The sequence below is a fragment of the Athene cunicularia genome (assembly GCF_003259725.1).
Source record: "Athene cunicularia isolate RWA chromosome 1 unlocalized genomic scaffold, athCun1 chr1_part1, whole genome shotgun sequence".
In the NCBI taxonomy this organism is placed as follows: Eukaryota; Metazoa; Chordata; class Aves; order Strigiformes; family Strigidae; genus Athene; species Athene cunicularia.
Genome location: NW_020799091.1, coordinates 17,004,298 through 17,027,204, shown reverse-complemented (window position 1 = coordinate 17,027,204; position 22,907 = coordinate 17,004,298). Strand labels below are relative to the sequence as shown.

Here is a 22,907-nt window from a genome sequence, read left to right as displayed (position 1 = left end):
CAAATCTGCCCCCCTGAGAACTTCTGGAGGAAAGTCAAAGGCTAATGTGAGCAAGTAAGTGAAGATGAATACCACAGCAAAAGACTTGTTTCTCCACTACGGTTCAGAGACCGACATTAGACTCCAGCTTTATACTATGCCCAAGAACTCAACTCTTGTCTTTTTAGATAGTGTCTGACTCCTGCTCAGTTATAAGAAAATCCAGGGCAACCTCCCTTGCAGGGTTTGAACAGAAAGGCTCACATTGCCTTTCATAGCACCAAGGTTTGCTGAGCACAGTTGTGGTTTTTGACCACACAAATCCAAGGAATGGTGATAGATGCAGAGTGATGGGCTGCCAAATGTACAAGCACCTGCATTTGTGTTTGTTCTAGCTCTAGAGAGGTGAGTACCAGGTGCTGGAAATAAAATCCTACACCCTCTGCTGGCCTGGAGCACTGCTACTTGGCTCATGCTGAAATTGCATGGTGATAAGCTCACCTGAGCTTTGATGACAGGTTTCCCACTGATAAAACGTTGGATCACTTGCTGCTGCAGTGTCTGGAAGTCAAAGTGGGTTGTCTCGGTGCCATCTTCCTCTACTATATACTGGGAGTTGGCCAGCATTGCCGTGATCAGATCATGCTCAGTTATCTTCAGCACTGAGGATGGTTTCACTTCTTCTGCAGAGATGAACCTGGGAGAAAAGAAGTTAACCTTTGCTGTTAAGGATAGCACCTTGCTTCTTACCTCATCTCACTTCACAGTCAATGACACGTGCAGCTTTAGATGAGTCCTGATTTGCTCCAGAGGGATGATTTGAAATGTACCGTTGCTTTTCCTTTGTGATCTGAGTAGCTGTGTCCACACAAGTGTTCTGGTGCTGTATGAGGAGCCTCGTCACAAGGTAACCGATAGAAAGTGGAGTTGGGAGGAGTTTCTGGACATCAGTGTTGGCATCGATGTCCTCTGGCAACACATCTGGGGGGACTCTGACATCTGTAACAAAAGGGAGGGTTTATTTTCTGCCTTGTGTGGTAGGAAGAATTCTCCTAAGGGCAAAACTCTGGCTAGCTTTTCTTAAAACCTTTTTGAGGTTTTTTTATATAGTTTTATATTTTTGGAAGGATTTTTAATTTATTTTCACCTAAAGGGTCAAAACAAAGCAAGCTCAGCAGCTAGCATGGGTTCCTGCCTTCATCAATGGCTTAGGAAAGGGAAGTAACAATACCTGGGAAGTCAAAATACCTGAGCACAGTGGTTTCATTCTGATATTGCTCCAGACTTTCTGAATGGTCCCTATAGCTCGGCCGAAAGCTGAGCGCTGGTCCTCTTCAGGCACAGAGAGGGGAAAAAAACAGCAGTGTCAATGAAAGTGTCCCAAGAGAAGGGAATTGAAAAAAAATTATTTTTGTCTCCTTGACTCCTTACAGACTGCAACTGCTCAGTTAACTGTTAGGCTGGGCCTTGGTTGCTATTCACAGCTGTGGCTCCAAGTTTAACCAGAGTTAATTTTTTCTAGCCCATATTATACTTTATCTGGCATTAAGTGGTGCCAAATCCCAGCTCACATGCACCACAATAACATACTTGCTTACAGTCTTAAAAACCTGTCTTATGTATGTTGCCCATTCATGGGTGAAACAGCAGGAAATATGTCTAAAAGTTTCTCAGGTCCTGCTGGCTACACCTACTCTGAGGATGGGAAGCAATCTGCTCAAGACCCATTCCAATGTTTCAAAGATCATTCCCATGTCTCAGCATCTCTTCTCTTTCCCTCAAACCCCAAAGATGTCCATAAAGATAGAGATGACTGAGAGTCACCACTGTGAGCCTGTGTCAGGGCCCTGAGGGCACTAATATAATAGCCCTGAGCAGCCTGACTTGGGGACTCCACCTCACTCCTTCCTCATGGGCCCAGGGAGATGTATGTAAGCTCAGGACAGTACTTGAGTTGTAAGCAGCCCTGTCTCCTGCTCTCAGAAGTTATTGACTGGAATTCCTAGACTCCTGGACTTATTACCTTTATTTGTGTTATGATCACTGGGCTGTTGACAGAACTTGGCTCTATCACTACTCTGGCCTTGTGCCAATACTGCACCCTGGTTGCTGCCTGGTTTGTGCTGTGGTCACCCTTAGCTCCTGGCTTGTCTTCCCTCATGGAGCAGTCTTGTGTTTGCTGCTCCCTCACAGCTTGCAACAGAATCACAGGTCCTGCTATAACATCAGAGCAGAGCATATGGCTGTTGAGAAGTAGTATAGGCCAGTTTACTGGTAATAGGTCCATGTCATACCTGAAGGTTCAAGTTGGTCTAGAAATTGTTGTACTGAGTATCTTTTCCCATTATGGCTGTTCTCAAAGAAGTGGATCAGAGCTTTCTGCAGACTGAAAATGTCAGGCAGATGTTGGACATGCTGGATGTTTTGCACCTGGAAGGGAAATTTCAGCATGACTTTGCTATCCATGTACTTATCTGAGGAACCAGAATTGTGTCTGGTATTGTGTGGTATCCAGGAGAAGGGCACTCTACTAGAAAACACGGGGAAATGAGCCGGCTTAGTGCCCCAATGACACCAGCAAGGTGAATCCACATGGTGCCTGTCTCTGCTTTGAAGAAGGAGGAATGTTTCTACAGCAAACCTTAGATGCGAGCTCCAGAAGAACAGGGTAGCGGTTTCCTTCGCCTTCTCTGTGTTCTTGCTGAAGGAGATGCATCAGGGTCTGGATGGACATCTTCTGTTCAAATTTCCACATGTTGGACAGGCCAATCAATCCAAGGTTTGGCTGGTCTTTAAAAGGAGTCATCTGGCCATAAGCTATTTGTAGGAGCAGGTTGGAGCCCTGAGAATCTCTCATCCTCTGCTGCTTGACAGAAGTAAGACTCTGCTCCAAGGCCTGTAGAATTTGAAGGGTTGTTAGGAGATGCCTTTTGTTACAAAAGAGTTTGGGAGGACTTGCAAGTGTCCTCATGAGGGAAGTCACTGGTGGCTCTGAAGAAAGGGAAGTGTCATTAAAATCTTCCTGTTGAAGAATGAAGCTAGGACAAGAATAAAATTGCCCAAGAAGAAATCAACAGGGAATTTTTTGCTCTCCAAGGCATAGAGCCAGTTTTTTTCTGAAGGGGATTTGCATCAGCATATAAAAAGCATTTTAAAAAAGAGGTGATAAACCTGTTTATTGCATGTGGGAATGTCGCAGCTCATTGGATGTATCTGGATATTCAGCAGACCCCGTGTGCGCTCTGCACTTGATCCCTAGCAAAGTGGTAGTTTGTGTATGGGATACCTGGAAACACAGTGATCGGTCCCTTGCGTACCTGGAAGAATGGCCGAGTCAGGGTTTTAAAGCAGGTTTCCCACTGCCTTCGGTCTTCTTGCCTAAGCAAATTATTCAAGACCATGTTTTGTCCTGTAAAAAATGTAAAGCAAAATAAGGACCCTCAGCCAGTAGACCCTGGAGTCTGTGCAGAACAGCTGCAGTCATGGGATGAGAGCCCCCAGTTCCAGTGGCCATATGAAAAACAACCTGATGTAAGACTGCTGGTACGTTTTCAATGTGTGGAATGTACCTTTATCTGTTGTACTGTTGTTCAGGTGCTGGAGAAATAGATGGACAGTCACTGTTGCATCCTCTGTGTTCCTGCTAAGTGCCTCTGCCAGGCATTCAATATCTTTTTCCAGGTGGTCCCAGAAGAATTTTGCCACATCCTTTGGTTTCTCTGTCATCAGACTCAGAATTGCCTGGATTACAGGGTAGTTTGTTTCTTAATTTAGCTCTCAAGAATGTTTCCTCTCAGAGTAAGGCAGAAGCTATTAATCATATGGAAGCTGCAAGCTAAGTATGGTGGAGAGACGGACGGGAGGTAAGGCAGGGAAAAGAAGCAGAGGCTGTCTCACCTGTTTATCTGTATAGAGCCCCAGCATCATGGATGAATGCAGCAGAACTCTTGCAAGACAGACAGAGGCAGGTGACAGGTCCCTCTCCAATTCAATCCTCCGTGTTGAAGGGCTCCCAAGGATGTATCCTTTTACTGTTTTATCCTCTTTGCTGTGATAAGGAAATGTAATTCAGTTTACACTCTCAGTGGCTGGGCTCCTCACAGGTAAGTTAACACTGACAGAGGCTTGACCTTTGCTGGGTCAGAACAAGTGTGAACTTGGGGTGAGATGAGACTTTGGAAGAACTGCTGCTAAAGAAATATCATTTCCAGCTGCTTCATGTCACTCATGCTTTCTCTCCTTTCTGTTCCCCCCAGTATGTATTTCCAAGATTTCCTACTGCAATTGGACCCTGGATCACAAAGACTTTGCTTTGCCCACCTACACCTTTTCCCCTGTGCCTAGAGAATGGAAAGAGGGTCAAGTGGCCATAGCCCTGTTCATCTCTTTTGGGCTGTAGGACAGGGAGCATCAACTTACATTTCCTTCCTCACAAAACCTCTCTCAGGTTTGTGATTAATTCCTCCAACTTTGGCACCACATAGGCATTGTCTGACTTCCCCAGGACGCCCACACTATAGGTAAAGAAATGACAGCAGCATAAGACATAGGGCAGAAAACCTAACAGCAGACAGAAGAGCCTCAACATCACAAAAAGTCAAAAGACACTTACATCGGTGATGATCCAGCATGATCCACACTGACAAGCTGTGTATGAAAAGGAATTAGATTAATCAGTCAGTTATCTCCCAGTTACAAAATCCTCCATGATGTAAACACAGACAGAAATTCACTGGGAGGACAACAGCCCAGGCTCTTCTCAAGTAAGACCTTCTTCCCATCTACTGGGATCTGGTCTCACCACATGGTTCTTAAGTTTGCCATATGGACCTGGAGTTGCTGCAGCCAAAAGGAGATTGTAAAGTACTCAACAGAAGCACAGAGGTAGCTCTAAAGAAAGCCACCATTCCCTCCATCCCCCTGTTACTCCTTTCCCTCCATCCTCTTGACATTCTGTCTCAGGGCACATTTATAGCAGGTTCCCTGTGTCTGCCATCCATACAGGAGTCGCTGAAATGGACTGAGGTAGAATTTTCCCAACACTTACTCCAAGGGGTATCGTATTGACCAATTTTCCAGTTCTTCTGATCAAAAAGCAGGTCTTCAGGCATGGTGGGGAGGTAGGACCCCTTAGAAATGAAACACAGGTATAAAGAAGTATTTGAGGAGTTGTGTAACCATTATTTCTAGTTTGCTTCCCATCTACTGGAGAAATAACAGTTCTGGAGATAAACACATTAGGTGCAAATGGGTACATGAAAAAGCTTGACTGAGGCATAGACCAAGGTACATAGCATTACATCAACTGGGGATACACTGGGGATGGCTGGGCTTACAAGAACAGCAATATCCAAGTTAGCATCTTCATCACTTCTTTGGTATCTGACTACTAAACTGAGGATTCAGAGGGAAGGAGCAGGATCTGGACACTGCTGTTGTCTTCATTACCAAGAGATGGGCAATTGCTTTCTGCACGCCTCAAATAACAGGAAGAATTTATACATCGTTAGATGCAAAGTGGGACCTAGTCTAGTAAAAAGTTTACCTTTACCTGACAGCTGGCATATTTGTGGTCAGAATGAAGATGTTTGGGCTAGGATCTGAGTCATATAAGCACAGTCAACAACTAATATTTAGCAGGCCCTGACGTTCTCTTAGTCTCACTGGAGAGAGATGGACAGGCTGTGTCCTCCACTTTCAATACAGATAGTGATAGACAATCTCAGTTTGCTCTCAGTGGACTGTCTGGAAGGGAGCAGAAAAACTAGAAGGTTCCATGTGGTGTTTGAAACAACCCAGACTGCTGCAGACTGACCCAACCAAATCTGGCTGTAAGCTGGCAGGGCTTGTTGTGTAAAAACAAGTCCCACTCTGACAGTGTTATCCTGAAGGGAAGTATCTGTATCCCCACATCTTGACTTACCTTCATCATATGAGGCTTAAAGCAGATATTTCTGAAAAGTTGAGTGAGGGGACTTTGGGATAGGGCCAGCGTAAATGCTGCGTGAAACAACACCTCCATCAAGACCTTGTTTTTGTGTCTGCACAAAGCATCCACGATCTTCTTCATCTTGCTTTCCAGAGGCTCTTCTGGAAGCAACGGTGTTTGGAGAATGTTTTCCATTTGTTTTATGATAGGCTAGAAAAGAAATTGAACAAAACAGATGGAATATAAGGAGATCCAGAAGGCACCTCTTGATGAAGTGCCCTCTGGTAGGCTTCAAAAGTGGTGACCCTTTTGTCTCCAACTCAGGATGAAATTCCTATAGCTTTCTACAAAAACTCCATGGAATTCTGTAGGAGACACAATGTATACTCACCATCAGTCTCTGGACTTCCTGGGGATCTTTGTTTTTTATTTGATTTTCTGCTCTGTCCAGCACTGAAAACATCAGTGTTATATTTGACCAGGCACCTATATCCTGTGAAACACAGATGAAAATTAAGTCATCATAACAAGATACCACCAGCATGTGTAGAAGGCTGTCTCAAGCCCACTGAAGCATTCAGATGGACCCCTCACAAATGATCATGTCATTTTTGTGTTATCAATATTAAAAACTGGTTTTACATCTTTTAAAATTTGAGTTTGTATCATGGGGACAAACTTGGGGTGCTGTAGAGACATGGGGTCTGAAATCTGTTCTGCCTGAATTTTACTGTGCAATTGTTTCATTTCTGCAGTCTTCCAAATACATGAATAGGTGCCTCCAGGGGAACAGTCACATGTTAAGCAGGTATGAAGGAGGGATGAAGCACTCTCTAGAGGAGCTTATACCCCTCTCTAGACTGCAAGAAAGCCGCTAAGAAGATATTTTTTGTTACTTAAGTTTCCTATCCCATCAGCTCTGATTGTACACACAGGATGCAATACAAGATGTATTTCACCAGGCAGGGCTCAAGTTAGCCAGCTGGACACCCTCAGAGCTGGCTGCAAAGAAAAGCCTGGATGCATCTGTGTGCTTGGGTGGCACAACTTCACTGACCTGTAGATGGGCTTTTGGAAGACACTCACCTGTGAAATTTGAAGCCCTCTGGGTAAAATCCATTTTTCTGTCTGAAGGATCTTCTGCATTTGGATGAACCCATAGTTGTTACAGAGATTTCTAATGAGAAATATTTGAGGCCATGGTGTCTGTGCTTTTGCCACCAGCTTCTTCATTGCATTCACCAGGTCTTGCTCCTCTTGCTTGTTCCCACCAGGAGATGGTATGTTTGGATCTGCAGCTACCAGTGAGATTTCTCATTAGGCTTGCTCCCATGCAGTTGTACATCATAGATCCTTTGCAGACACACCACCTGCTTAGGTTGCAACAACACTTTTTCTCCCAAGAGTAGGAATATGGCCTGCAGCCATAGCATCTTAGGCTTCTTAATACCTACAGCATGCAGGGAAGTAGAATACTAGGCAATGAATATGGGGATTGAATGGTGCGCTGTTTTCCCATTTTTGGTCATTATAGGATCTTGGTTGGGTAATCTTGTTTAGCAGGTTTCTTAGGTCAGAGAGGAAAGCTCTCAAAGGCTTTCCAGAAAGTAGAGAGCAATCCCATGGCTCTGTCCTAGGTAGCTGAGAGAAGCAGGAATCCTCTGGCCTACTTTATATCTTGGCCTTATAAAGGGTCACCTGTATCTCCGTTGATTATACGGATTGAGGTCAAGATTGTGTCCATCTCCTCACTCATACTTTGCTTAGACACTCTTAAAAGCTGACAAAGATGTAAGGAAGAGACTCAACAGAGTTTGAAGTGCAATACATCTGCTTCTAAACCAGAAGACTCACACATGTTCAGTGTGAACTCCATTAACTCTGCCTGTCATTCTCAAAAGAATGGAAGAACAGAGTCCCAGCACATGCACCTACTTACCTGTAGAGACTTAAGTGATTGTCTTGGTACACTGCTGTACAATGCCCCTTAAGTCTGGTGAACTATTTACTCAGGGGAAATGCCAATATTCAGATAAGTTTATTTTAACTCTGAGCAAAAACTGGATGTTTCAATACTGAGAAAACAATCCAGAAAAATGAAAATGGTTTCAGAGGAAATCAACAAGTTCTAGGTAATATATACATTTTGGGTGCAACATACCCATCTTTGGATGCAACATATTTCTACAAAAATATTTAGGTACTTTATCCCCATTCAGTTTCAATATTGTCAAAAAATAGTTTTATAAAGTCAGAATAAAAGGTTTAAAACATTATCTAGATTTAAAAGAAATAGATTAGCCTTCTGAATCACCTCTCGAAAATTCATTTGTTAAACCTCTTAAGTTTAGACAAAGCTTTGTTTTTTTTTTTTTTTTTTAAATTCAGAAACCTCCTGTACTAATGAATGTTAGGCTTATTCTAAACCCGCTTATGAGAAAACACAAATATCATGCTCTCTGTAGCTATCAGAAGTACTCACCACAGAGTGCCTGTCTGCCAAGCACAGTGGCCACATGGCTGATGGAGAACCGGAGACGAGCTATGAACTGGAGGGTGTCAATTTTTGAGGCCTTGCATGAGCAGAAAGCAGAAAGGTCTGCAGTAGAGAGGCAGCTTTCAACAAGTTGGTTGACATCATCTTGAGAAGAAGGGTACATAAAATCCTGTTCAATAAGAAAGAGAGGGGTAAAGTAAGAGTCCAAAACTGCCATAGGTTCTGGATAGTCCCTTCTTCTTTCCTAAGCCTTTTCACCAGGTGCAGGGCTCAGTTATGCTGTGCTGTTGTACCCTGTGAATGTCAAGCCCCCAGCAATGACCTGCTTTGCAGGTGGAATATTTTTCATCACCTTTGAGGGTAGTCCCAACTCAGCTTCTCTGGCAGGACACAACTGCCCCCTTTCTTGATTCACTTGGTGGGGAATCACATGTTGAAATGATGTGTTTGTGCATAACTCTAGTGCATCAGTTCAAAGTGGAGCAGAGACCAGGGGCAGTTCTGCTCGGAGTATCAGCTGTGCTCAAGGGAGACTCTTGTGGCTTACATATCAGGCCATGGGCACCCCTGGACTCCAGGAGATCCAGCTCTGAAATTTAGACTGTACATTGGACCTTATTAACTCAGGCCTGGATTCTTCCAGATTATGCTTAGGCACATAACCAAGGGAGGTCAGCAGCCTGTTCCAGGAGCCAGTGTGGGGGAAAAGAGAGGAAGAGTGTGATCTGCAAAGGGCAGGACAGGAAATGATGTTTAGTTTGAGTATGAACTCCAGGAACAGCTTAAAGATATTTGCACTTGCCTCCAGGCAATGCACCACCATGAAGTAGAAATGGTTCCAGTTCCTTTTGTGGAAGATTATCTTTTCCTCCATCTCAGAAAGATATTTTTCCAGGTGAACTTTTATGTTGTTGAACCTATGACAGAAAAAAGGCACAGGATGTGAGCATCCACGTAGCCAATGTGGCTCAGTGATCAGGTTAGAAGGTAGCTCATGCTAACCCATATCGCAGGAGCAGTTTCAAGAGGGAGGACTTGCATGTTGGACTGGTGTCCATGCACTCTTCAAAGGGTGACAGCTCACTTTTTGACTTGCACACTAAAAATGAAGGATGACATTAATTATTTTTCTTCAGTACAAGATCAGGGCAGGGTCCCAGTGAAGTCAGGCTCTTACCCCTTTTTACTGCCTGGTGCTCAGAGCTGGATGGCTTGCAGGCCACAAATTGGATCAGTCGAGTGATGACTTCTGGGGATGGTGTGCCTCTCTCTCCCAAGACAGAGGTGGCAACAAACTCCACAAAGAAGGAGTTACATTTCCTCCTGAATTTGTTGTGACGTGCAACAGCTTCCCTGTAGGAAGGAATAAAATCAAGATCTACCATCAAAACCCAATAAAGCAAAATAACAACTTCTCTTTTCTGCTTCTCTGAATGTGACCAAAGGCCAGGTACACCTAGACTGTGGAGAAGAAATACACTTTTTAAATAAATAGGGGAATTAACCCCCAGAAACCCACTACAGCATTTTCTCTGGAACACTGAGGACAAACTTTCTTCTTCCTTTACTCTCTCTCTTTCCTATCTCCACTCAAAATACCTAGAGAACAAAGACAAATGGATTCTTATGTAGTATGTATGCCTGGATAGACTGTCTGTTGAGATGGAGGTAAGAGGGATGAAACTGACACCAGCCCACTTCACATGAATTCTTTCACCACCAAAGGGTTTGCTACACATGGTGAATACTGACATTTCCATGGAGCTCACATGTTAATGACATTTGTGTAGCCTCTGCTCTGGCAACTATTCCAGTATTTTATATGAAGTAATAGAGACTGAGACAAAACTAGTTGTTTTACTAGTTAGTTACAGAATACCTCGTGGCCACTGTAGCTGTGGGTGTGTAATCCTCCGGGAAGTTATCCTTGCAGATCTTACACTGCTTGCTTCTCCACTCACGGATGCACTGTGAGCAGAAAATGTGGCCACAGGGTAGTTCTGCTGGGTCAGTGATCTCCAGTAGACAGCTCTTGCAGTCCTTCACACCCTTCCTGAAAGATGCCACCAAAGGAAGACACAACTCAGGGCTGATTTATACACTGGTGCCTGACTTCAGGGTGCGCACGGGATTCTCATGCCTAGTTTTTCCTGTGGGCATTTTTAACTAGCCTAGAGTAGAGAATAAGGGCTACATCTGCTAGTTTAATAAGGGTCTGGCTCTACCAAGGACCATCCCACCTACGAGGTGTGGCCTGCCATGATAAGCATGGCTAGGTGAGAGGGATGGGCCTCATTGACAATCTCACTAAGCCTGTGAGTACCTACATCAGTTATATCACATTCATTTCCAGGGTTGTCTCTGTCACAAGGCAGGTGCAACAGAGCATGGGAAAGACTTTGCTCCATTGCCTTCTGGTGTTGGGTACTACAAGCCCTGTAATTAGAAGTCTCCAGGCATTTGGCCTGAGGATAGTCTTTGGCCTGAGGAGATTCATCCCCATTGATTAGTGATGATCTTACGCCATCCTTTAAAAAAAATGGGTTTGATGTAAAATGTCCCTGGACAGGTTGGTTTTGGGCTTTTTTTTCTTTTTTTTTTTTTTTTTCTTTTTTTTGTTTTGGCTTGGACTTACACAAGGTACACAGTGTCAGCATTTTGGTTGCATTTCTTGAGCACTTTTGTCACCAACTCAAAAGCTTCTGCTGGATCAAAATTTTGTGTTTCAGTCAGGCGCTGTAGGAAAAAAAAGATGGTGAGAGCTCAACGGAAATATCTTCTTGGCATATGAAAGAGGAACAATATGGTATGTCATCACCACAAAATTACATAATAAAACACCAAAATCAAACAGACACAACAATATCTTTCTTCATGTAATGCCAGGGATAATTGACATGAAATACATCTTAAGCTTTCAAGGAAACCTTCCTTTAAATAAAATTCTGATTCAGGGGGGGCTTTCATAATGATTCTGAAATCTCAGGGTTTTTTGCACCGGATAATGTTTCCATCTTCTTCCCACTCTCTTCCCATTTCTATGCCCTCCCTCCAGCTGGGATCAGAGGAATCCATGGAATATAAGGCTCTTTCCAAACTCTGCTAGTCTCCAAGGCTATAAAATTTTCAGGCAAACGCTACACTGAGCACATACATTCCAGGTGAAGATGAACTGCTTCACAAGAAGTCTCAGAAGCTTCTCATCTATTTCTGTCTCATTGTGCAGCAGGTGGTCAAAGAACATGTAGACAATCTTGGTGCAGGTCCACTGGTGTCTGGAAAACACATACACAGATATTGAACAATGCTTCAAGACTTGCCAGAGAAAGCCACAGGTGACCTACTCTACTGTTGGCAATGGTGGTGCCATTTTAAGTGGGAGGCTGGCCTATGGACCTCTGAGGTCCATTCCAACAAAGATTTCTATGACATCTCAGGTACTCTGAGATGATCTGAGGACACAAGGACTCCTGGGCTAGCTTTGGAGGACTAGACTAAGCAAGGAGAGAAAAATATGGCATGGTCCTGTCTATGTAACTTGTTGGAGTGTCTCCAGACCAAACCGAGTTATTAAATCGTTACTGGGTTTTGTCTACGGAGATACCTATTTTACTACAGCAAGCATTCTGGGCATGATCAAGCATGCAGTCAGATGTTCAGGAAAACAGGTCTTATTGTCAAGGGATGATGGATACGTGACCATGATCAAAATACATAGTTCTTAAGACAGCTTTTTGGAGTGATTTTGCTAATGCTTTTGTGATAATCAGACAACAGGAAGAGCAAAGGATTAGGATGGAGCCAACAGTTTCAGTGATTAAGGTTCTCAAACTAATTACTACAGCTTTCCAAGGAAAGGATGAATTAAGATCACAGTGTAGACACTTAGCTCATGGAATAGCTAAGGCCCCATTTATTTGCCTGAAGTGTCTTGATTCATTGAAATGCTGGATTAGGAGCTCCAGGGAAAAAGGACAGGCTATGAGCAATCATTCTCCACAGACTGTATTTTTAAGCTTCAAGCCTTTTAGTTTTCAAATCTTTTGTTGAGAACTGGCAGAATCTTTTGGCAAACATGCCAACAATTTGAAGGAAAAGTTTTGGGCTTGTCTGAAAGAGGACCTGTTACCTGAAAGACAAAAATAGGGCTGTTGAAAAGGGCTGGACTTACGACACACTCTTCAGGAGTTCCCTTTTTTTCTGATAAAGATGAATCTGGTAATTGTCCATACTGATCCACTCCATCCAGGGCTTAATGGACCTGACCCTTCCAAGCCATTCTGTACAGCCCTCAAATGACAGAAGCTTATCTGTGGGCTGCACTTTCTTCAGGATAATGTTCAAGGTGTCAAGAGTGACAAACTGAAATTATATTTAAAAAAGAGAGAAGAAAAAATAGCTTTTATATCTGACCTAACCCCATTGCACCCTGGTGAAAAAAAGCTTTGGAGGTGGTGATGGGGAATTCTCAGAAAACCTTAGCTTAGTGCAAACAAATACCACAGTAGGAATTTATTAGATAGGGAAGTGACAACAGTACAGAAATCATAATTGTACCATAGTGTAACTCTGTGTGGCACTTAAGTCTTGAATACTGTTTGACTACTTGAACCAGAGTACTGGTTTCCCTCCACAGGGAAACTTTCAGCTCTAGGCTTCTAAATGTGTTGTCTTCAGACCCCTTGACATTCAGGAAGGAGAAATAGGTATCTCCAAAGAACAGTTCTTCTGTTTCACAGAGAGATGTTTAAGACTGTTGAATGAATTGTTCTTTGGAAAGAGTTATTTAGGTGAGATCTAGTTGTCCTACTGTAAGTCTCTGCTGTCAGCTGAAATGCCTTTGCATGTCTAAGACATTTTTGCAGAGCTGGCAGATGGGGCACAGGACCTACAGGAGATTCATGCCCTACTGCAGCAGGACCTGGAGGCCATAAAGCATCTGAAATGTCAGTAGATGCCTACTTGTGGGCAACTGAACTGTACCTCTCCCTTCAGTCGTGAGACTCTCCCCACTGTGTCTGTAGCTCATGATTTTACTAGCAATCACAGGAGATTAGATGACCATTGCAAATATAAACATATCATGGTAGACATGTAAACTAGTGTCTGAATCCAGTCTTGGATCCCACCCCAGAAGTTAAATACTGTGACTGTCACCTGTAAGGTGTGAATGTCTAAGAAGAGTTGAATGTCATACACAGAATAACACAAGCAAAAGGATGTGTAGTATTTTTCTACACAGTGTAGATTAAATTACAGAAGTTCTGAAGACCAAAGAGTATAAATGGAATTAAAAAATGGTTAGAGGAGGATGAAGTACAGGTCATTTGCTAGTGAATGAGCTGGATATGACTGCTAGCTCTGAAACTCCCTAAGACTTACTGGAAGGTGGAAAATACTTCGAAGGAAAGATCCCCTGAAGTCTTGACTCTTTTCTTACACACTTACACTGAGTATTTGCTAGTGACCATTGATAGAAACAGGCTGCGCCACTTCGCTCTGTGAAACACCAGCTGTTCCCTTTTGCTCACCATTTCTGGCAGGTCCTTCTTGTACATTTCCTTCAGCTCACTTGTTACAGTCTCATCACTTTTTACCAAGTCAACAAAGAGCTGGTACTCCTCTCGTAGGTAGAAATATTCCATGTGAAGCCAAATGGGGGAAAAGCTTATATCTTCCTGCCCCACAAAGGAGCAGAGCTGTTTTGCATTGACTAGAAGAGCTTTTGACAAAATCTGCAGATAAAATAAAAGGTGTTATTTCTGCTCCAAACGAACAGCAGGAAACTGAGGATGGCATGCAGCATTGCTGAAGCAGTCCAATAAAGCTTCTACATTAAAAAAACTTTTACTAAGGTGAAATTAAGACTGGGCACCAGCAGTTGTTGGGAAGTGTGCAGAACATGAGAGGCTAATTTCTTTCCCCATTCTTGGATCTTGTGGCTCTGTGACACAACCCAGTGCCATTTAAAATTTGTGCTTCACCAAACCCTATTTACCTCATAGACAGAAAGATCTTGCCCAGGAAAAGTCATCCTTAGAAAGTCATTGGTGTAATACTGCATCACCTCTGGACTACTGCCGTCTGGCATCAACACATTTTTGATCTGTTCTTGGAACAATTTGGCTGATTCCTTCATAGGCACTTTTGGAAGTCCTAGAGGAAAAGACGAGATGTCAGGTCACCAGAAAATAGACATTGACAGGAAAACAGGAATACACAACTGATGTTCTAGGTTATATCAGGTCATTATGGTTGCATGGGGAATAGAAATGCTATGGTTGCTCCTACCAAAATCTTTGGCTATTGCAGGAGACTCAGGAGATCAGCTTCCCTGGGTTAAAGAACAACATGTGCTTGAAAAGTCTGATGTTACCTTTTGTTTTATAGACTATGTCCCATAGTTCCTCCAGGTAGGCCTTCAAAACCCAACTGAATGGAAACTGGCAAAACACAGTTGTGTTGGGGTCTTCAGTCATTGACAACACGGAAATCTTAGTATCTTGTTTCCTTAGACAGAACAGAATGAAGTAATCACATAATATGCTCTATGAGTATTGAACTGAAGCATCACAGAGAATTTTCTGACTGTCACTGGTATATGTTCTGCTTAAAGGGTTAAAAAGCACAGAAAGACATTTTGTAGTTACTCAGCAACAGTGAAAACAAGGCAGGAGCAGAATAAGTTCCTGTCACTGGGAGCTGAAGGCTAAAAAAGACTGTAGCGGGGAAAAGGCAACTGAGTCAGTCATCTGTCTTGTCTCTGACCACAGCTGCTGTTCACAGTAAGCTGACTGATCAATTAAAACTGTGGTATTTGGACATGCAGCATTTTGTGCTGGGGAGGGAATTCATCTGCTCTAACCTTAGGGAACTCAAATTCAAGTTTGTTTCTGACTTTACCCTGTGTTAATCACTGTTCCAAGGAACTGGAGTTCCTTTCTGAGTTGCTGAAGGTTTAAGAGAACCGGAAGGTTCTGATTCCAGTGTCATGACATAACTATGTGAGCTCATCTTAAATTCAGACTTGTTTTACCATTTCTTTCTGCAGAGGGTTGCATTATGAAAGCAGGTTTTTGTTCTCCTAATGTACATCTTGTATTTTTTCACCAAGTCTCTTACTTGCTGGTATATTTAATTCTCAAGAATGATTCTTCTTTGAACATCTGAAGCCACAGTTCTGAGAGTGGAGACAGTGGAGAGAGATGATCCAGGTTGTTGTTAGCATCCACCACTGCGAGAATTTGAGCAAACAGGTTCGCCACAATGTCTTCTAAATGCATCCAAAGTGCATGCCTAAAAGTGATAACATGGCCTGTCAATTGCCTTCCTTGTACCTGACCAAACCTCTATTCATCAGAAACTTGCATCTACTTCTGTATGCCAGATAACAATATGACTCCTGGTTGTCATACCTGAGCCCCATTAAGTATTTTCTTCACACAGCACAGCTCTTTTAACACTCTCAGAAACAGACCTGTTTTAGAAATTTGGAAGGGATTGCACAGACAAAATTACCTGAATGAAGTGTCTTCAAGGATAAATTCACTGGAGACAGCTCTGCGGAACACCCACTCCCTTGGCTCAAGGCTTATTTTCTCACGTTCTTGTAGAAGGTAGCAAATTCTCCTTTTCAGCACACTCATGAAATGACTTGACACTAATTATAAAACAATGTTTATTAAAACATTTGAATGAAAGGAGTTTTCACATGAAGTTTTCAAAGTAAAGCCAGTCATAGAAAGTGACCTCTATGAAAGTTCTTGGTTTTCCTCCACAATAAAATCCAGGGTCTTTATATTCTACCCTAGTCTCTTTTCTTTCCTCTTTATTTCTAGTGAGTTGATTTGGGGGGCAACATTTAGTAAGGACATGCCATTTTTGACGGAGAAAAGAAAATCCACTTCATTCTGTCTCAGTCTTTTAAAAGTAATTGTATGAATTAGGTTCTTTGGTGTATGAATACTCTGATATTCATATTGATACGGAGATATGTTTAGTATTGTATGTCACAAGAATAGTCAGTGCTGCAGAAGGGTTGACATCCTGTTTTATCTGTATGACACTAGTATCAATATAAAATAAAATTGATGGGGTTGTTTTCATTTCAGTACTGATATAACCACAGGCAGAATTCATTCTGCGTTGTGCTGAGGAATGAAGGTGTCACTACAAAATCACAAGAAAACATCTTTTCCTTAGGGACATTTTCTTATAGCCAAAATTTAGTACCGAATAAATTCTAGTTTTGCCATAGGACTTCAAGGACTTTCCAGACCCATCACATCTTTGCAGTGACAACATGTCTCTTTTCTTTTTCAGTCATTAACAATTGTCCTAGGCACCTGACATAAGTCATGCATCACAGTGAAAAAGTCTTTGTGTGCCGGAAAGAATAATTTCCAAATGCATCTACAAGAATTTTAGCGCTTGGTTTCTGATGAAACTTAGACCCTCTCTATTTTTCTGAAGCCACAGTTTTCTATAAAGACACCACAACACCTGCACAAATAATTTGTATCAGTTCTATGTAGAAATCTGTTGCGTGGCTTTGGACTCCAAATTAGTCATGGGGGTATAAAGTGACCTCTTCCTCAGATTTTTCTAACAAGGTCTCCACTGAAGATCATGCAAAAAGCTTTCAGTACAGACCATGAGAACACACACCATGGGGTGCATGGAGAGCAGAAGAGGCCCTGAGAAAACCTAGTCCTTTCTCCTTTGGGACCTCCCCTCATGCTGGCCTAGATGGGCACCAGGATAGATCATTAAACCACTCATTTCATTCCCCCTATTCCACAGTTTTCAATGTGCAAGGTGCAGCCATGTGTAAATAAAAAAAAAATCAAACCAAAACAAACATGCACTCTGAGAATGAGTTGGTTTGTACTTACGTGTGGTTCTACTATGATCCTGGAAAAGCAAGTTGTGAATGATCATGATTCTCTTAGTGGCACGCTTACTGTTGTCTCTCTTGTCTTCCAGCTGGATCACAGCTTTCTGGATGCTCTCTTTGATCATAGAGTCCATGCTGAGGAGCTGTGAATAGAAAAGATTGAATGTCAGAATATTGCCTAACACTCCATTGCATTTGCTCTGTCAATTCCTACTTAACTTGACAAAATGGACTCCCACCTATATGTATACTTCAGCATCCCGTATCTAGTAAATCAATTCCAACATTGCAGAGAAGTGCTAAAAGCTCTGAGAAGGGATGCAGAAATGGTGAAAGAATTTCAAAGGCTTAAATGTGCCTACTCTGGCCTTGTGCTGGTCTGTCATATGGTGGCAACCACTTCACCTTCACTGTGTGACTCACAAAGATCTAAAACTACTTTTTCTTCTGGCAAACGTACTATCCGAATCAGGGACCAGATTAACTGGATCCCTAAATGCCTATGAAAGCTATTGTTTCCTAAACCAATTTCTGTGTAATGTCAGGCAGCTGAAATAAGAAAAAAAAGAAATAAATCATACATTTCCTTCTGGAAAAAGACTGGACTTGGCTGGATCTTCAAGAGCAGCAGATTCCTCTGGAAAACCTGAAATCACAATCACTCATAAGACTCCTTTGTAAAAAATGTAAAACGCTGAAAAATAGATACCTCTATCCAAAGGAAGCATCTGAAGTCTCTCAACAATCAACAAAGGGTTGCAAAGCTCTTAATCTCAGAAATTTCAACCTGGGCTTTGTCCCCTCTGGGGAGAATTGCCCAGTTACCAGTTCTCAGTTTTGATTGGCAGCCTGTAGGAAATGTGGGTGTGTCAGGAGAGAAAGTGGAGTTCCTCCCCAACTGCTCCCGCCTCCCCTGGTCCTTACATCCTGAAAACAATGGCAGGGATTTATTGACTTGGCTTTGAACTCACCAGATCATGGATTTTTATTTGGACAAGCCAGACAGAAAGACTTTCTGGGAATCCGAGTGAATAAGTGTGCGTCTACTGTACACTGAATGCCACAGCAGTACAGACAATTTGTTACGGTAAGTGAAGAAGTAGCTTAGGTACCCTCCTACCCTACAGTCACAGCTTGCAGACCAGAAGGAAAAAAATGCATTTCTGTGAGGACTTCAGAAACATCAAATATAGCAAGTCGTGCTGAAACCCAAAGCCAGTGCCTCCATGGACCATTTGATCTAGCTGTACTTAAAGCTGTAGATGAAGCAAATGGGACACAGAGGAAAGGACAGAGCTATGCAGGTAGTGGGTGAAAAGGAAGTGGCTGGTTACCTGTTGGGAGATGCCCCTGGAAGGTGGTCATGAAAATCTCAGCAATAGTCATTTTGGCGAGCTGGCCTAGATTGGATGTAAAGTTGTCTGGGGGCATCAGATCATCCAAGTGGATGGACATCCATTCACCTGGGGAGACAGTAAGCATAACAGAAATAATAGTAGTGGTCATAAATGCTGTGAACAGTTGACCTGCTCTCCTTGGTGCACCACACCCATCCAGAAAAATCAATAACCTTTGATGCCCTGACCTACCAGCAGTCTGGATAATAAGATATTGAGAGATGGAAGATTTACCACCTCCTACATTTTTTTTCTCTGAGGAAGGGTGTGCTTCTCTTGTATCATTCTGTTCCCTCCTCTTCATCTTCACAGTGCTAATGGGCACAAATGCCATAACTGTCACTCTCATCCATTAACTAGGGAAGAAAATGATCCTATAACCCAAAAGATGTTTGACCACCTTCAAGGTAAATAAGTTTTTTTCTAATGTTTGAATGGAATTTCTGGTATTTCAGTTTGGGTCCATTCCTTTTGTCCTGTCATGGGACACTATAGAAGCATCTGGCTCCATCTTCTATACACCCTTCCATCATGTATGCATACACAGTGATAAGATCCCACAAGCCTTCTCTTCTCCAGGCTGAACTGTCTCAGCTCGCTCAGCCTCTCCTCATATGAAAGATGCTCTGGTCCCTTAATCATCTTTGTGGCCCTTCACTGGGCTTGTTCCAGTATGTCCATATCTCTTTTATACTGAGAAGCACAGAAATGGACACAGTAGTTCAGGTGTAGCCTCATCAGTACTGAGTAGAGGTGCAGGATCACCTTCCTCAACCTGCTGGCAGCACTCTGCCTAATGAAGGCTATGTTGGCCGCCTTTGCCACAAGAACACATTGCTATCTAATGTTAAACTTGATGTCCACCAGGACCTCTGTGAAGTTGCTTTTCATCTGGTCAGTGCCCAGCCTGTACTGGTGCCTGCGGTTATTCCTAAACAGAGGCAGGAGTTTGTACTTCCCTCTGTTGAACTTCATGAGGTTCCTGTCAGCCCATTTGTCTAGCCTGTCCAGGTCCCTTTGGATGGCAACATGACACTGCTGTATCAGCTGCTTCTCCCAGTTTTGTATCATCAGTAAACTTACAGAAGTTATGCTCTGTCTCATCATCTGGGTCATTAATGAAGATGTTAAATGGTATTGGCCCCAGTACCAATCCTTGAGGTAACACCACAAGCAACTGGCTTCCAGCTGGACTTCATGTTGTTGAGAAAAAAACCTCCTGAGCACAGCAGTTCAGCTGCTTGTTGGTCCAACTCACTATCCATTTATCTAGTCCATACTTCATTAGTTTGTCAGTGAGGATGTTATGGAAGGCAGTGTCAAAAGCCTTACTAAAGTCAAGATAAACACAATCCACCATCCTATCCTCATCCACCAAGCCAGTCATCTCATCATAGAAGGCTGTCAGGTTGGTCAGACTTTATTTTCCATTCATAAATCCATGTTGACTTACTGCATTTAATGTGTTTGTATAAGGTTTACAGGATTATTTGCTGTATCATCTTTCCAGGGATCAGTGTGAGGCTACTTGGTCTATAGTTCCCTGCACCTTTCTTCCTGACCTTGCACAACCAAACTCTCCTTTCCCTCCCACTCTCTCCCTGGTCCAAAATAGCAATTTCAACCTTACCACTGTCAAATGCCAGGTAGCTGCAACCTCCCAGAACTCGTGGGACTTGAGTGGCCAGCACAACATGTGATGGGCCTGTGCCTGTTGATTTCCGTCTCTCATCTGTGACACAGTACCTAGAATCGGGACAGAGAAGCTAAAACTTCCATTCCGTCTGCTGGTTGGGCAAAGAGTCTTCCAAAGCCACCCACTGCCTTTCCAGGGCTAAGACAGAGCTTTTGGAAAGACCAACAGCTCAAGGTGTGGCTGTGCTGCAGCTGTGGAAAGGGAAGAGAGGAGCTCAGCTCAGCCCAGACCCTGCTCTGACAAGGCTAAGAGCCAAGATGGTGCTGGCTACTTCAAGACTCAGGACCATGTATCTCCCCTATACCCTCTCCAAGTAATGACTCAGTCACATGCCTCAGCAAGCGCTTTCATGAGAAATTTCCCTCCCTGATGAATACTGAATCTTTATTTTAATCTGAATTTGTTTTGTTATATATATGGGTCTCTGCCCAATCATATGTTCTTTCTGTCAATCATGGGAATAGCATTAGCAATATCTGCCACAAACACACAGACAAATTAGACAATAAAAACCACAACACGGACCAATCCAGGGCTTGCGGGGAAACAGGCCAAAATCAAACATAGGTTTCCTAGAAGCAGGACCAGAAAAGTTCAAGTACCCCTCTAGAAAAGTACAAATCCACCCAGAACAAAGCATTTCAGGAGACAACATGCACAATAGCTGACATGGTGAAAAAAGGATATGAACAGGAAATGTAGGAGAGTGAAAAAGGGGTAAGAGGGATCATGCTGAGAAAGGACACATCTGGCTGGATGTCACTAATGTACTTCAAGGGCTTGAGACCAACCTCATATAATGCTACTGTCAATTACTTCAGCCCTTACTGGTGTCTAGAAGAGCTTAAGTCTCCTGAAGGCCCTGTGTCCTATCAACCAGCCCTGAGAGATGTCTTGCATCCTTAGGATGTGTCAAATGGCACAAGATGTCAGTTTAAAAGTCCTTTGGTTTGATGACTAAAGGGAACAAAGTCATCTGGTGTTAGGCTCTGTTTGGAGTAGCTTGTGCTGTGTAAGTCAACCATGCTGCGGTGAAGTGATTTTAATGTGGGAAGGGTGTATAAAGCATGCTCCCAGAATGAAGAAGATTGCTCTTTTAGACGAGTGAAAGCTGAGATGTTAGGGATGTTTTATCTAATATCTTAAGAAACTCAGGTTTGGAAATTTAAGCTACAGAACACAGGCATGAGTGCACACACAGAGATATACACATAAAGATATATGAGAACATCTGCAATGACTCCATCGAACAGGTCACTAAACCCAACACTATATCCCATGGCTATTTGGCCACTGCATCTTCCCTTACCCTTGCACCCGACTAAAGAAATGCAGAAGGAAAGAAGAAAGAAGGAAGGATGTTTACTTGGCACAAGTTAGAAGCCTTTTGCTGCTCTGTGGCTCATCAAAGTGGAACTGGATGAGAAGCAATTTCTCTTCTGATGATTGTGCAAAAAAATTCCTGCAAACAATGAAATGGGCTGTTATTGCTTTATTCATAAAACCAACTATGTTCTCCATTCTCACTGCCCCCCCTCACCCCCCTTCCCAAAACCTCAATCTATAATATTAGCAAACAAAGGTGAGAAGGAAATCTTTCCTCACCTGAGTTCCTGGCGGAAAGTGTATTCGGTGTCAAACTGGTTTAGCAAGAGGCAGTGGATTTTATTTTGAAGGTTAAGTGTCTTCCTTATCTCTTCTAAATCTCTCTCATTTAAAAGTCTTGCATGTGTAGAAACCTGCAGCGAAAGGGAAATAAATTCCACAGAATAATGTGTATTTGTTGTATTACCATCCCCAATGGGCGGGAAAATGGAAGTGATCTCCTTACGGACCTTTTTAAGTGTTTCCTGAAGGCAAGACTCAGAAATGTGCCCTGCTTACAGGGAAGAAGGATGGGAGCATTGTTAGCAACAAGAAAAACCTTAATTCCTTATGATACAAGAGGCAGACTTGAACTGCGTCCTTAGGAATGACTCAGATGTTATGAGATATTGACTTCAAAGGAATCCTGCTGGGAGAGGCACATGAGCACTTCAAACCTGGAAGAGCCTTCCATGCAATGTTATGAGCCTAGCATGATGGTCCCCACATGTGACTCTACCGGACTGACTCTCTCCAATGGCTGTAGGCTCCCAGTACTGTAGATTCTCTTTGGGGATTCAGCTGCTACCCTTTTAGGTATCTCTATGCAATACAGACTCCTGAGCTCCTGTGGTGGTCACTGGAGAACTGATCAGGATGCTTTGTCTGGCATGGACAACAGCTCCTGAAAATAGATGCCAGGGGGCAGTGAGGACCTTCAGAATTGCCTGAGTCACCTAAAATCCTGCTATAGGCTTGGTGAGATGTCAACAGCATTACCAGTGGTGCTTGTCACTTGTCTGCAGGCAGTGAATGATGCCCTGTATATCTTAGCCTTGAACCTCCAGAGCTTTCAGATTTAGGACCTGGCACCCACTGCCTGTCTGTTAGCAGATCCACCACATCCAGGTCAAGAGGAGAAGCAGAGC

At 43.0% G+C, this 22,907-nt stretch overlaps 1 protein-coding gene across 1 annotated transcript in view; it reads right to left on the bottom strand.

Moving 5' to 3' along the window:
- LOC113484755 (E3 ubiquitin-protein ligase rnf213-alpha-like) overlaps window positions 1-22,907 on the bottom strand; it is a 52,051-nt gene that overhangs the window by 6,066 nt on the left and 23,078 nt on the right. The window contains exons 22-54 of the mRNA XM_026857387.1: window positions 22,000-22,133; window positions 21,761-21,856; window positions 20,329-20,444; window positions 18,636-18,764; window positions 17,883-17,947; window positions 17,300-17,444; window positions 15,924-16,065; window positions 15,528-15,701; window positions 14,782-14,915; window positions 14,404-14,561; window positions 13,937-14,140; window positions 12,577-12,767; window positions 11,560-11,680; window positions 11,041-11,141; window positions 10,285-10,458; window positions 9,583-9,758; window positions 9,408-9,504; window positions 9,208-9,322; window positions 8,391-8,574; window positions 6,995-7,200; window positions 6,300-6,401; window positions 5,903-6,118; window positions 5,027-5,108; window positions 4,592-4,626; window positions 4,399-4,493; window positions 3,877-4,027; window positions 3,555-3,720; window positions 3,297-3,388; window positions 2,621-2,875; window positions 2,274-2,409; window positions 1,228-1,311; window positions 810-978; window positions 481-676 (exon numbers count right to left, since the gene is read on the bottom strand). Coding sequence (XP_026713188.1) covers window positions 481-676; window positions 810-978; window positions 1,228-1,311; window positions 2,274-2,409; window positions 2,621-2,875; window positions 3,297-3,388; window positions 3,555-3,720; window positions 3,877-4,027; window positions 4,399-4,493; window positions 4,592-4,626; window positions 5,027-5,108; window positions 5,903-6,118; window positions 6,300-6,401; window positions 6,995-7,200; window positions 8,391-8,574; window positions 9,208-9,322; window positions 9,408-9,504; window positions 9,583-9,758; window positions 10,285-10,458; window positions 11,041-11,141; window positions 11,560-11,680; window positions 12,577-12,767; window positions 13,937-14,140; window positions 14,404-14,561; window positions 14,782-14,915; window positions 15,528-15,701; window positions 15,924-16,065; window positions 17,300-17,444; window positions 17,883-17,947; window positions 18,636-18,764; window positions 20,329-20,444; window positions 21,761-21,856; window positions 22,000-22,133 — 4,641 coding nt within the window. The remainder of the gene's footprint in view (window positions 1-480; window positions 677-809; window positions 979-1,227; window positions 1,312-2,273; window positions 2,410-2,620; window positions 2,876-3,296; window positions 3,389-3,554; window positions 3,721-3,876; window positions 4,028-4,398; window positions 4,494-4,591; window positions 4,627-5,026; window positions 5,109-5,902; window positions 6,119-6,299; window positions 6,402-6,994; window positions 7,201-8,390; window positions 8,575-9,207; window positions 9,323-9,407; window positions 9,505-9,582; window positions 9,759-10,284; window positions 10,459-11,040; window positions 11,142-11,559; window positions 11,681-12,576; window positions 12,768-13,936; window positions 14,141-14,403; window positions 14,562-14,781; window positions 14,916-15,527; window positions 15,702-15,923; window positions 16,066-17,299; window positions 17,445-17,882; window positions 17,948-18,635; window positions 18,765-20,328; window positions 20,445-21,760; window positions 21,857-21,999; window positions 22,134-22,907) is intronic.